This window comes from Hemitrygon akajei, chromosome 3 (genome assembly GCF_048418815.1).
Source record: "Hemitrygon akajei chromosome 3, sHemAka1.3, whole genome shotgun sequence".
In the NCBI taxonomy this organism is placed as follows: domain Eukaryota; kingdom Metazoa; phylum Chordata; class Chondrichthyes; order Myliobatiformes; family Dasyatidae; genus Hemitrygon; species Hemitrygon akajei.
The window spans coordinates 17171307-17186146 of record NC_133126.1 but is presented as its reverse complement, the minus strand read 5'-3'; the positions used below and the strand labels follow the sequence as shown (position 1 = coordinate 17186146).

General features: G+C 41.3%; 1 protein-coding gene and 1 long non-coding RNA gene across 3 annotated transcripts in view; one reads left to right on the top strand and one right to left on the bottom strand.

Annotated features, from left to right (window-relative positions):
- Positions 1-53: 53 nt before the first annotated feature.
- Positions 54-14840, top strand: part of LOC140724741 (NPC intracellular cholesterol transporter 2-like) — a 32813-nt gene continuing 18026 nt past the window's right edge. Inside the window, exons 1-2 of one of the 2 annotated variants that reach the window (XM_073039257.1) lie at positions 54-364; positions 1574-1681. In XM_073039257.1, coding sequence (XP_072895358.1) covers positions 313-364; positions 1574-1681 — 160 coding nt within the window. In that variant the 5' untranslated portion in view covers positions 54-312. Of the gene's footprint in view, positions 365-1573; positions 1682-12994; positions 13153-14840 lie in introns of those variants that run through there. The other variant, XM_073039258.1, reaches the window with a different exon arrangement.
- Positions 3816-12843, bottom strand: LOC140724742 (uncharacterized). Its single transcript, XR_012098163.1, has 3 exons — positions 12764-12843; positions 10772-10828; positions 3816-4612 (listed from the first exon to the last, which is right to left on the bottom strand). It is a non-coding gene; the product is annotated as an uncharacterized lncRNA (long non-coding RNA).

The following is a 14840-nucleotide window of genomic DNA, read 5'->3' as shown; positions in this document are numbered from 1 at the left end:
TAGCATTCGTGACTTTTTACCTGGGAAGGTCGTTGTCCAGTTGAGTGACTGTCAATAAAAATATTCTTAAATTCACTTTTAGTAGGTTTTCTTTTTCAAATAAAGGAAGGCGGTGTTTACTGCAGAAAGCTGACATGAACCCTGAGGGTGGGGGTTGCTTTTGGCAAGGTGGGGTGGGGAGTTCGCCCTCCGGCCGGGAATGGATGGCACTGCTTCAAAACCATCTCTCGGCGGTGGAGGCGAGCCGCTCGCAGTAGGACGGGGTGTTGACTGTGAGACATAGAGCTGAGGTGTCAGGTGGCTTTCGCCTTCATGCTCCTGGCCGCATTGTGTGCGGCACAGCCGGTGAAGTTTAAAGACTGCGGTAAGTCTTTCTATAACACCCTACGGTCTAAATCTTAATTCGGTAGTTCAGTCCCTTCAGTAGAAACTTAAGAAACGTATCTTGCATGATTCATTTGCCCTAAAGTATGAGTTGTTGTTGTTGGTGTACAAGCACATGAGGTTCTGCAGATGTTGAAAATCTTGACCAACACACTCAAAATGATGGAGAAACTCAGGCAACATCCATGCGGGAGATCCCGATGAGATCTCAGCCCGAAACGTCAACTCCGTAATATTGTTACCGAAGCATTTTATTTTCCTCTTTAACATTCAGAGTTAGTGGTTTCTCCACGTGCTACGCTTTTTGAAATGTAATCATGTTTAGCTCTTCAACTCTTAAAAACAAACTTCGTGTTGGTTTTTGTGTTTTTAAAGTCTGAATGTGCCATTGTAATTAATGTCACCTTTGAGAGAAAGTGACAAAGAGAAAGTGGCTGTTGGAACATATTGCAATGGATCTAATTTACATCCTAGATTGATGTTTTATTGAGTAGCTTATTGTCATTCTCGAACTGTGACTAATTGCATCTAGTATCTACCAGTAATTCAGTTTTGGTGAAGGATGTCTGACCTTGCACATTAACTGTTTCTCTTTTCACAGGTGCCGCTTGACCCGCCAAATATTTCGAGAATCTGCAGTTTTTTTGTCTATTAGTGCTTAACTCGGTTCACCCTTTGCAAGCCCTTTGCAGCAGTTGTTTATATGACAGTGTTTTAAAACAACTCTGAATGCTGTGCTTTCTTATTAATGTCTAGGGCTGGTTCATACTAGAACAAGAAGTTTTTTAAAATGTTTATTTGTAAGCTTGAAAAGTGCAATTTCAGCTTTTTTTCTTTTCCCCCAGTTTAGATCTGTGATGTCAAAAACTGCCTTGTTGGTTGCTTTGTTATGGCTGCAATTGTAGTTTACCTCAACAATTTGTAGTCGGCTGCTTTATGTGATTTCCCCTGTGGGAGTTTGTGCTTTATGATTTGAAAAAAAGTGTACACAAAATCTGGTTTGAGCAAGCTCTTTGCTTTACTTATACATTTCTGGGCAATTGGGTCAGTGGGCTGGGGGATGGGATAAAGGGCCCATTAATCCTAAATAAATCAAGTCAGTAAATTATAAAGGTTGGTGCTTTAATGATTTACCAGTGCAACACTAACTTCTGGTATTGGCTATAGTTAATCTCTATCTGTATTGCAGGATCTACATCCGGGAAAATTTTAATAGTGGATATCACACCTTGCCCCTCGCTGCCATGTGTACTCCGCAAAGGAAAATCCTATGTTGTGAACGTGACTTTTGCTAGCAGTAAGTCTTCATTTTAAAGTGCAAAATTGGCAAAGGAGAACCCTCAGTACAGATGAGAATCCTCTGGCTCAGAAGGAAATCAGTCTACTGAATGTTCCTGCAAAGCAATCTGATCCCTTCTGTTGTACCTTTTCAAATTCTATATCCTCAAATTCAGGCTCATGGAATAAGAGGTCACTGTTAGGAGGCAATGGTAAAACACTGGTCCAAACATTTGGTAGTGTAGGTGGTGTTGCCTCTCAGTGCAGTGACCTGGGCTCAGACCTAACTTTTGTCTCATGTTCTCACTGTGATGTGAGTTTTCCTTCTGGATATTGTTACTCCCCGTGTCCCAAAAGTATGCTGGTGGTTCTTAATTTGCTAATGTAAATTACTGCTAGGGTCGGTGGTAGGAGAATTGGAGGGTGGGGAACTAATAGGCACATGAGAGAGAATTGATCACAGGGAGGTAATTTGAGGAATGGGATTGCTGTGAGAACTAGCATGGACATGAAGTGAATGACCTTCAGTGCCTAAGAAGATATGAAATGGTATTCTTTGTAACTGGAGGGAGATTGTGGTGTCTCCCAGGGTCAATGTAAAGACAAGCGTGCTGCTGTCACCTTTTTTATTTTGCTTATTCGTAACTGGCACAAGTGTGAATAATGTGTAAATGACAACAATTGTAAAACACTAAGGAAATAATTTTGTAGAATAGTCAGACAGGTGGCAAATATGGGAAAAGTAAAATTTTTGATTTGGGGAGCCAGGTGGAAATACTACACTAGCCACTACCTTAAATTAACAGTTTCAACATTTTCCAAATACTGTCATCAATCCATTAGGCTACTAATGATTCCAGGAGGTGAAGGATTTTTGCTTGCAAGAGAAGCTGAGGTATTCCCCTTCAAAGAAATTAAGTGAGACAAGAGGATTTTTTAAAATATTGTGCCTGATCCCATGAGAAAATTGTTCCTATTTATAGTTCACACATGAAATGAAGTGGGATTTTAAAAAGTGGAAAATATGTGGGGATGGAAAAAATTCTTGTCTGCAAGGGTTCTCAAAATTCATTCAGGAATTTTAAAATGGAATTGAGAAAATAGTTACAAGGAAGAGCTGGGGTGCCAGGCAGCAACTATGGATAGAAGTGGATGTCCAGTATTTCAGATAGAGACCCTTCATCTGGATTGAAAGTTGGAGGAGAGATAGCCATAGCGTAAGAGCATTTGGGGGTGGTGAGGAGGGTAGAAAGTGGACTCTAGAGCTTTGGACTTTGGAACTAAAGACAAGCCTGACCAATATTTTCAGCTTGGATAAGTAACAAAACAAAATTTGCTTGTTGTTCATGGCTGTGCAACTTGGCAGGCTGAGATTTTGAGGCAATCAGAGAGATGTAGGTTTGAGGAATGGGATAGCTCTGAAAATGAAGATTAGAATTTTGAAATTGAGGTACTGCTGAACTGGGGGCCAGGGCAGTGTAGTTTACTATCAAGTTCAAGTTTAATTGTCATTGAACCATACATAAATACATATGAATACAGCCAAATGAAACAGTATTACTCCGGAGCCAAGGTGCAAAACACAGTATCAATTGACATACGCAGCACAAGGCACACGTAGCAGATATGATAGCAAGCACATATGAGATATCAGTAAAATATAGTCACAAAAAAAATGTCCCTGAGCACATGAATGTTGGAGCAGTCTGCAGTGAACACAATACAGCTTGACTTTTACACGAGGAAATCTGCAGATGCTGGAAGTTCAAGCAACATACACAAAATGCTGGTGGAACACAGCAGGCCAGGCAGCATCTATAGGAAGAAGCACTGTCGACGTTTCAGGATGAGACCCTTTGTCAGGACTAACTGAAAGGAAAGATAGTAAGAGATTTGAAAGTGGGAGAGGGAGGGGGAGATCCAAAATGATAGGAGAAGACAGGAGGGGGAGGGATGAAGCTAAGAGCTGGAAAGTTGATTAGCAAAAGGGATACACAGCTGGAGAAGGGAAAGGATCATGGGACAGGGGGCCTAGGCAGAAAGAAAGGGGGAGGGGGACACCAGAGGGAGATGGAGAACAGGCAAAGAGTGATTGTGAGAGGGGCAGAGAGAGGAAAAAAGGGGGGGGGGGGGAATAATAAAAAAATAAATAAGGGATGGGGTAAGAAAGGGAGGAGGGGCATTCACGGAAGTTAGAGAAATCAATGTTCATGACATCAGGTTGGAGGCTACCCAGACAGAATATAAGGTGTTGTTCCTCCAACCTGAGTGTGGCTTCATCTTGACAGTAGGGGAGGCCATGGATAGACATATCAGAATGGGAATGGGACGTGGAATTAAAATGTGTGGCCACTAGGAGATCCTGCTTCCTCTGGCCCTCCTGGCACTTATCCTTGTAAGCGGAACAAGTGCTACACCTGCCCTTACAATTCCTCCCTCACCACCATTCAGGGCCCCAGACGGTCCTTCCAGGTGAGGCGACACTTCACCTGTGAGTCGGCTGGTGTGGTATACTGCGTCCGGTACTCCCGGTGTGGCCTTTTATATATTGGTGAGACCCGACGCAGACTGGGAGACCGTTTCGCTGAACACCTATGCTCTGTCTGTATGGTCATTCAACCATAAACATGTATACCAGTAAATAAAACAACATTCCTCTGGACCAAGTTGCACAACACAGTACGTACAACTTGTACACACAAAACGTAGTAATATTATCACAAATAAATGAACAAATAATAAGGTGCATTTACGACACAACACATTATGAACAAAAGAGCTTTCAATCAACTTTATAGTGAATAGAATGAGGGCGAAGGTCGAGAGTGTTCTGTAATAGTTCGGTGTCCAGATAAAAGCATGGATGGCAGTTTCAAGGGGGAGATTTGCAGAATGGAGAAAGGATATGCAGGTGGAAGCAAGTCTTTCTGGAGCAGATTAGTAAATTGACCTGGAGGAAAGTTTTTGGGAAAAGCAAAATTGTTGTTAAGGGAAACTTGGAAAACCCACTACTATGGATTAATTATTATAAATTAAACTAGATTTGATGATACAGTAATAAAGGCAACTTTGACTTTTAAAAGGCTCAATCAATAAATCTGGATTCCATGTACAGCTCATTATTAGAACTACCAATGTCAAACTTGCATATTCACCAACATATTTTCACTTTTCATTACAAGTTTTGTCATGTATTTAAAATTCTGGATGAAATTGAAGTGCCTTTTAGCCTACTGAGTGCTAGAACAAAACTTAAGCTTTTTAAAATGTAACGGTAATGAATTGCTTGGAAATGTAAAGTGTCGGTGTAGCAACTCCTATTGTGAAACATGCCCTTTGTCCCAGTTAGCAGAAATTACTCCATGTACTGCCCTTTCTCTGAAACTTGGCCTTCAATTAAGGAAGGCTAACAGTTGTAATTTCTTCGCAGAAACATCGAGTCAAAAGACTGTGGCTGCTGTTTATGGCGTTGAGTGGCATTCCAGTCCCATTTAATATTCCTAATGCTGATGGTTGTCAATCTGGAATTTGGTGTCCCAGTCGGAATAATCAGAACTACCACTACTTCAACTACTTACCAATAAAAAAGGAATACCCATCAGCAAGTGTCATAAAACATGAATGAATTCTAATGTCTTCAACTTGATCATTGTTTGTTATATACTTTAACAAATGGTGTTTTCATACAAGGCCCTTTAGAATGCAGGTTGATGCAGAGCTGTGGTCCATCCAGTGAGGATATTGTGTAATAAACTTAGAACATTGAATTTTAAGATGCGTGTACACTTCTGTGTGCCTTAGTATTTAAAATTTAAGTAAACTGTTTGATTCCAAAATCTGTCTAATGTGGTTTAAAATAACCCTTCCAGAATTCCAGTCCTTTGGTATTAGTAATGCTGTCCTCCTGATTAATGATAGAGCTTCAATATCCTTGAATTTATTTCTTAATAGCAGAATACTAGAGAAGCTTTTAGTTTGCATTTCCTCGATGTGAGAAACCATGTTGTTGTTGGCATTGTACAATTGCCACAAGCAATAAAACAAGGCTGTAGTGAGCAATTAACATTTTTAAACTAGTTGCTCTATCAGGTATTTAAAATCTTAAGTTGAATAGTCTTCATGGAATATGTTTAGTGAGGAAAGGTTACATCATTTATCTCTTAAAGCAAGGTATCCAGATGGTTATATATCTTGTGATACTGCTTTTGCTGTCTAAAAGCTTTAGGCATCTAAGCTATCACTATGAATAATTTGGAATAGTTGAAGTGGAAAGCATTTAAACTTGTACTTTGTATTTAAACTTGTATGTAGCAAGTACAGTTTCTGGGTGGGTGCAGAATGCTTAAATGCCATGTTGTGCTAAATCATGGATGGGTGCCTTTTGCTTTAGTACTTTTTGGTGGATCTTGCTCTGGCATATGGTCAGTTATCAGCAAGACTTGCACATTTGGTCATTCAGAAAATACAGGTCTAAGTTCACAAGGGTTAACCAACACACTTCCTGCTCTGATAGCTCGTATGTCAAACAGACATGTGAAGTAATGCACTTCCATCATCCCAGCAAGAACAATTCTGTTTCTGAAGCTGCTATTAAGCTGAGTTCTGTAGCTTGCAGGTTTGCACACTGTATCCATTCTTGCATAATATTGGGCAGCAGAAAAATAGAAAAAGTGAATCTAAATCTGCTTTTAGAAATGTCAGCCTTTGAAGTGATTCAGCAAAACTGAATGTGTGATAACTTGTTTCAGCATCTATATATGCTCATCTTCTGTGGTAAGTTGTGGGGAATATACTAAAAGAATGAAAAAATACATTTGCTCCACTATGTCTAGTTGCTCAGCAGACACCATTTAATGTGGTTAAGTGATTTATTAGATTTCCTGGGATGGGAGATTTCAGCTATAAGTTTAGATGGGAGAAGTGGGGCTGTTCTGGAGTCAGGAGAATTGAGAAATGTTTTGATGGGGTAAATGGCAGGAAATCATTAATGAACTACTTGAGGATCGGGGAACAAATATAAACTTTTAGCCAAAAGATAAAAGGGAAATGAGGGAGATTTCTCTTTGTTTTTTTGATGGCACTGGTCATATTCTGCATGGAGGTTGGTCACCAGTGGAGTGCCTCGGGGATCTGTTCTGGGACCCTTACTCTTCGTGATTTTTATAAATGACCTGGATGAGGAAGTGTAGGGATGGGTTTGTAAGTTTGCTGATGACACAAAGGTTGGAGGTGTTGTGGATAGTGTGGAGGGCTATCAGAGGTTACAGCGGGACATTGATAGGATGCAAAACTGGGCTGAGAAGTGGCAGAAGGAGTTCAACCCAGATAAGTGTGAAGTGGTTCATTTTGGTAGGTCAAATATGATGGCAGAATATAGTATTAATGGTAAGACTCTTGGCAGTGTGGAGGATCAGAGGGATCTTGGGGTCCGAGTCCATTGGACGCTTAAAGCAGCTGCGCAGGTTGACTCTGTGGTTAAGAAGGCATACGGTGAATTGGCCTTCATCAATCATGGGATTGAGTTTAGGAGCTGAGAGGTAATGTTGTAGCTATATAGAGCCCTGGTCAGACCCCTCTTGGAGTACTGTGCTCAGTTCTGGTCGCCTCACTACAAGAAGGATGTGGAAACCATAGAAAGGGTACCGAGGAGATTTACAAGGATGTTGCCTGGATTGGGGAGCATGCCTTATGAGAATAGGTTGAGTGAACTCGGCCTTTTCTCCTTGGAGCGATAGAGGATGAGGGGTGACCTGATAGAGGTGTATAAGATGATGAGAGGCATTGATCATGTGGAAAGTCAGAGGCTTTTTCCCGGGGCTGAAATGGTTGCCACAAGAGGACACAGGTGTAAGGTGCTGGGGAGTAGGTACAGGAGATGTCAGGGGTAAGTTTTTTACTCAGTGGTGAGTGTGTGGAATGGGCTGCCAGCAACGGTGGTGGAGGTGAATATGATAGGGTTTTTTAAGAGACTTTTGGGTAGGTACATGGAGCTTAGAAAAATAGAGGGCTGTGGGTAAGCATAGTAATTTCTTGGGACATGTTCGGCACAACTTTGTAGGCTGAAGGGCCTGTACTGTGCTGTAGGTTTTCTATGTTTTTATGACATCTGAGACTGCCCACTGACCCTCAGCCATATGTCAGCATTCTCATTCTCTCATTTTCTCTGTAATCTACTGTATTGCACATGCCTATCAATTTGCCCCTGTTGTGTGTGATCCACCTACACTAGGGATAATTAATAGTAGCGAGTTAATCTATCGTACACCTTTTGAGATGTTGGAGGAATCGGAGCACCTTAAAAGTGGGTGAAAATGTGCTCGCAGACAGCACTGAAGGTTGGTTTGAACTACCTGCTGCACCACTGCTCGTTAGGATAATGGAAACATGACCAATCATTGCATAAAAGTGAATTGCTTAGACATTCTAGAGAATTTAAGAGCTGTGATGAACATGCAGGAAAATGGGTTTGCTCAATGAGAAGCCAGTTTGGTCTGTTCCAGGTCAGAACAATTCTATGATTATGACATGTTTTTTCTTTTCCCAGATTAAATTAGTGGTTGAATGGGAGCTGAAGGATGAGCTTGACAGAGACCTCTTTTGCTGGAGGATCCCTGTAGAGATTTCCAAATAAATCAGTTTCTGTATTCCTTACTGCTGCAACAGCATCCATGTCTGTTTGTCCATGTAACCACGAAGTTTCTATCACCTATGTATTTAAGGACTGAGGCAAATTCCGTTTGTCCATGTAACCACGAAGTTTCTATCACCTATGTATTTAAGGACTGAGGCAAATTCCGTTTGTCCATGTAACCACGAAGTTTCTATCACCTATGTATTTAAGGACTGAGGCAAATTTAAGTAAATGTTTTTTTGCATTAATTTGTAAGTTTTGAACGTGCATTTCTAAGCAATGATTTGTCCCATTGTTGCCTTTTGTAAACAATTGAATGGATCAATAAATGAGAATTGCAGTTGAATGTGAATTTTTAACATCTGAGGTTCTTAATGGGAGATCTATCAGGAAAAAATGAGTGGCTTTCTCTTTGGGTCTTGGCATTGAGCCAATGGGGCAGCCTTACAAGATGGGTAAGTGTGCAGTTTGAGGTGGTATATTAATCTTGCTATACTCTGCAGAATGGTCATTGTTGGGGTATTTTTGGGGTTAGGACATAAAGTGAATATTGACTTCAGTGACCAACCTTCAGATCTGAATATGCATTGAAGATTAAATCTAAAGTGCAACTCTGAACAATTGGTTCCTAAGAACTGTAAACCAAGCTAATTGGAAGACATCACAGTTAATTGGAAAACTAGACAGCACTGACTTAAATGTGTTGTTTGTGTGTTTGTAGTATGGATACAAAAGAGGGAAGTGAAAAAGTGGTGTAGAGTTAAAATAAAGCATTGTAAATATAGGTTTGCTTGAATTGTCCTGAGTTTTTCTTTGACCTTTAGCGCATAAAATGTTGTATATTGTGGACCAAGCAGATCTTTTTCCACCAAAAGGGTCTCCATCTGATGCTGCTGTATCTCACTTTGTCAAGTAAAGAGGCTGCTTCTTAACTACCAGTACTCCCCCACTGTGACTTCTTTCCTGCAACAACAGTCGTGATCAGAGGTACCCTGCAGCCTGTGGCATGTTGCAATTTTTTTTTAACCTAAGGAAGCTTTGACCACATCCTGGAGTCTCTTCCTCTCTCTCTGAGGCAATCTTTCCGTAGGCTTGGAAGAGTGTTTCTTTTGAGAGGCAAACAGTGAAGCCTGCCTAACAGAGCTAGCTCAGTGCAACTTGGCTTCTGGGGTAATACTGGTTCACTAGTGTTTCCAATGGATTTGTAGGATACCACTGGGAGATCAGTATCTTGTCAGTGCTTTGAGGCACCAATTGTCAGTAGTCCAAATCCAGGAAATGTAAAGGGCAGAAATCACTGCCATTTGATAGGACACAAGTCCTGGGCAATCTTAATCTTTTATCTTCAGTGGACAAAGGGCACTACACATGTACTAAAAATGATTGAATTTTAGCAATGCCTAAACATAAGAGATTATACAGATACTGGAAATCCAGAGCAACACACAAGATGCTGGAGGAACTCAACATGTCAGTCAGCACCTATGGAGAGGAATAAATCGTCAATGTTTCAGGCCAAGATTCTTCATCAGTCATGATAAAGGGTCTCTGCTTGAAACGTCAAGTGTTCATTTCTCTATAGGTGCTTCCTGACCTGCTGAGTTTCTCAGAATTTCAGCATAGTCTGCTTTTGAGAGTTGGCTCCTGAGAAATGGGAGTGGTTCACTCTTCTGGGGTCTGTCCATGAAACATTGTCAGAGGTTTTGTATAGTAGTAGCAGTTGGTGGAGGACCTTGTTTACTGTATGTTGTAGAGGAGGTGACAAATCTTAAAGTTTTCCTTTCATTAGCCCTGTAGATTTGTTTCAGTTAATCAGGAAATTTGTTGGAGGAGGCGAGGTGAAGCATTTCCACACGTGTTAATCTTTCTCACTGATGCAGCTTTGTAACAGCAGGCTGCAGTGCATTTGTCTCTGATGTGGACTTGTTTAATGGTAGCATGAATTGGCATGACCTTGTGGTCAGAAGGAAATGAACTTGTACAGGTTGATGAATTATGGAAAGTTCACTACTTCCTCCTGTTTGATGTAGTCAAGATTTAATGAGGTTGTTAAATGCTACCAAAGATATAACAGTCCTGCTCCCTGTATTTCTCCTAGAGTTGTCACAGTGGCAAAATGATCTTCATAGTGTCTCTTGATGGACAAAATCCACCCTATGAACTTGTTTAAGTTGGCACTAATGAAGTTGGGTGACAGCTTTCTGGTAGCTCAAAAGGCAAGAACATGACTGAAAACATCATTAATAATACCTTCTAAATTCCAATGAGTACAGGTCCAGAGCCATCAAATGCTCCTCATACAATTACCCTTTCATTCCCGGAATGATACTTGTGAACATCCTCTCAACCCTCTCCAATGTCAGCACAACCTTTTTTTTTGGATAAGGGGCCAAAAACTGCCCATAGTACTAGTGCCTTAAGCACTAACAGCTTTGCTTTTATATTAAAGTTGAATGAAACCACATTTTCCTTCCTTACCATCATCTCAACCTGTTAATCTTCGGGGAATCATGCATGAGGATTTTTTCCCCAGATCTGTTTAAAGAGTAAGAGGCAAAAGTAGACATTAGACAGATGGAAAATGATGCTAATTGGTCATGGAGAACAATGAAGTGGCAGTAATACTGACTAAGTCTTTTCTATCAGTCTCCACTGAAGGCACCAGCAGCATGCCAGAAATACAAGAGTCAGTGGACAGAAGTGAGTGTAGTTGCTATTACAGGAGAAGATGCTTGGGAAGCTGAATGGTCTCAGGTTTCTGGAAGCTGAACAGTCTCAGGTTTCTGAAAGAAGCAGCTGAAAAGATTGTTGGAGATATTAGTAATGATCTTTCAAGAATCACTAGATTCTGGAATGGTTCCAGAGGACTAGAAAATTGCAAATGTCACCCCACTCTTTAAGGTGGTTTTCTACAGGGGTTGGTGTTGGGCCCACTATTTTTTTATATTATATATTAATGATCTAGATGATAGAATTAATGACTTTGTAACCACTTTGTAGATGATGTGAAAATGGTTATGGGGCAGACAGTGTTGAGGAAAGCAGTCTGCAGGATTCTGACAGATTAGGAGGATGGGCAAAGAGCCAGTAGATGGAATACTGTGCAGGAAAGTGATTTATCGTGTACAGTACTTTGGTAGAAGGCATAAAAGTGTAAACCTTTAGATGTGAGTGAATTGAGAAATCGGAGATGCAAAGGAGCTTTGGAGTCCTAGTGCAAGGTTCCCTAAAGTTTAACTTGCAGGTTGTGTTAGTAGTAAGGAAAGCAAGTGAGAGGACTAGAATATAGAAGCGAGGATGTAATGCTGAGACTTTATAAGGTCATATTTGGAATATTGTGAGCTCTTTTTGGGACCCTATCTCTAAGAAAGGATCTGCTGGTATTGGAGAGTATCCAGAGGATGATCCTAGGAATGAAAGGGTTAATATATGAGAAAGAGTTTGACTCTGTGCCTATACTCACTGAAGATTGGAAGAATGTGAGGATCTCATTGAAACCTACTGAATATTAAAAGGCCTAGGTAGAGTGGAAGTGGAGAGGACATTTCCAATAGTTGGCAAGTTTAGGACTAGAGGGCATAGCATCAGTTTATGAAGATTTCCCTTTAGAACGGAGATGAGGTATTTCTTTAGTAAGTGGGTGGTGAATCTGAAATGTGTTGCCACACATTTGGCTGTGGAGGCCATTATTGACTATACTTAAAGTGGAGGTTGATGGGTTCTTGATTATTAAGTGTGTCAAAGGTTATAAGGAGAAAGCAGGAAAATGGGTTGGGAGAAATAAATCAGTCCTGATGGAACAGTGGAGCAGTCTCAAATGACTGAATGTCCTCATTCTACTCCTATTTGTGGCCTAAGGGCATACTTTCACAAATCTATTTCATTTTAATTAATGTGATATTTCCATTACTATGTAAAATTAAGAATATGCTATCATATTTGCTTACAACAGTCAACAAGCCACACAAACATTTGTGAGGTTATTACATTGGACCAGTCTCCAAGCCCAGTGATAGGGAAGATGGGGTAGGGGAGAAATCGGTGACAGAGGGCATTTAAACTGTTTAAACAGTTTAACATTTAAACTGGGGATAAGGGAGATAAAATTATAGAAATGCTCAGTGGATGGAGAAATATCAGTAGGTAGAGAAACAGTTACAATGTTTCACAGCAACACACAAAATGCTGGCGGAACTCAGCAATTATAGTAGTGAGTAAACAGTTGTTTCGAGTCAAGATGCTTCTTCAGAACTGCAGGGGAAGGGAAGGACAAGCTAGAGGTGGTAGGTGAAGTCAGGCGAGAGTCAATGAAATAGAAGCAGGGAGGTGATGGGTGGAAAAGGCACAGGGCTGGAGTGGAAGGAATCTGATAGGAGAGGAGAGTGCAACATGGGAGAAAGGGACGGACGAGGTGGTAGGTGAGGAGAGCTAAAGGCCAAAGTGGCGAAATAAAGGAGAGGAGAGCGTTACCGAAAGGAGAAATGATTTCCACGCCATCAGGTTGCAAAATATCCAGAAGTGCAGCTCCCCTTCCCTGAGAATGGCAAAAGAGTAACTGGAAGCGAAGGAGGAGCCCGCGTCAGGATTGGGTGAGGCGGAAAGGAGTCCGTGTCGGGATTGGCTGACGCGGAAAGAGAGCGCGTTGGGATTGGGTGAAGCGGAGAAAGCTCGAGACAGGATTGGGTGAGGTGGGAAGGTCCCGTCTCATGGTCAGCGAAGTCACATGAGGCCTCGGAGCTGGATCCGGTGTCGCCTGGCCGGGCAGGGGAGAGACATGAAGCGCGTGTTGGCCGGTCTGCTCGTCTTCCTGGGCTTATGGGCCCTGTCGGCTGCTCAGCCGGTGAAGTTCGTCGACTGCGGTGAGTGGTGGGACGCAGGGAGGGCTGCAACTTACCGCCCTGGTGAAAACTTTTGACCACAGTGATTTGCTTCGCGTGCTCCCACCAAACTTAGAGAGTTTCACTCCTTTCCGGTTTTCTTGAAAAGTCTACCGTGCGTTTTATTTACCGGTGAAATTAACATGCTTCCTGAGGACTCTGCGCCTCTCCCTCTTTCCAGGAAGAGTAAGCGCGGGGCCACCCGCTGAATACGGTGCGAGAGTGTGCTGGCTGATCCGGCCAGTCTCTAATAGGATTGAAATGTCATGTCAAGTGCTCTCTGTAGTTATTGCCACTACCTTTAGCGTGGCTAAAGGACGAGAACTTTCCTGTGGTGGACCGGTGGGGCGATGGTGTACGTGACTCACTTTCATGTGATGCAAACTAAGTGGGTTCTAGACAAATGTTCCTTTATGAAGTTACTGTTGATAACACTTATTCAAAACAATTAATTGGCACTGAGTCGCATTTATACAGATTCTAGTTCATTCTTCGTCTTTTCAGTACTTATGGGATAGAGATACGAGACTGCAAAAATGCTGGAATCTGAAGTGTACAGTCTGTGGGAGGAACTCCGCAAATGGAGAAGTATCTGTGGGGAGTGAGGGTGGAGAAACTGTTTCGGGCGGAGGTCCAAGAATAGAAGTGATATTAGTGATGTGATGCCTTCAATGGTTAACCAGTAATTGTTTCCTCTACAACTGGCAGTTTTAAGACATTGTTCCATTTTCTGCACGTCCACAGTCACTTCCTTTTCCACCTACAATAAGGTTAGTATTGTTGTTGCCTCCCCCTCCCACCCTATCAGCTTCCACATCTAACTGACCATTCATTGTAAATCCACCACAAGACAGATTCCCTCCCCTGCATGCCAAAGTTCATCACCACCACCATTGTTTGCCTTCTCAAATCACCTTCCATTGTTTCTGCCCAAAATTCAACTTGTGCCCTTTCCCTTCTGTTTTTCCTCTATCCGGAGACCCAAATTCCCCTTGGTGTACAGTGAGGGTTATAATTTGTGATTCACTTGTTCCGCCAGTTTGGGGCATAGCATGTGATGTTGGAGCTGCGGTCTGCTGTACTTTGGGTAAACAGAACACATGTTAAGTGATCTCTATACACTCAGACCCAGTATAATGCTACTTCACACAGTGCTGATTCGTTACAGTGTGGTTATTCAATTCTTCTTTGAAATTTAAATAAATGACAAAAGTTTGTTCTAAACTACAGGATTCATTATTCACTTCTTAATTCAAATATAAAGTTCCAAAAGGTGTGGGAACCTTTTCTTGAATGTTTTCATAATTCCCATTTAGATTAAGGCTACATCCCTCCTTTTTTTCTTTTGCATTTAAATCCCTTACTTCCAGCTTACGGTTAAGATTTATGGGTTTTTTATGTGTAAACATATTATAGATTAGGTAGTAGGCAATGTACCTTTTTATAAATACGGCTCTGTAGTAATATAGTTCTGATTAACTTTTATATATCGTTAGGTTGGCTTGGAATTGGGTAGTGAGAGGGTGGAGTGGTAACTAACTTTATTCAATTCTACTATCAGTGCTTTGCTTAATATGAATTGTACATTGATATGTTTACTTTGCCCTGTATAAACCTTTTTAATTGTTTTTTTTTGTTTTGTTGCATTGTAAAAATTAATAGAACAAAAC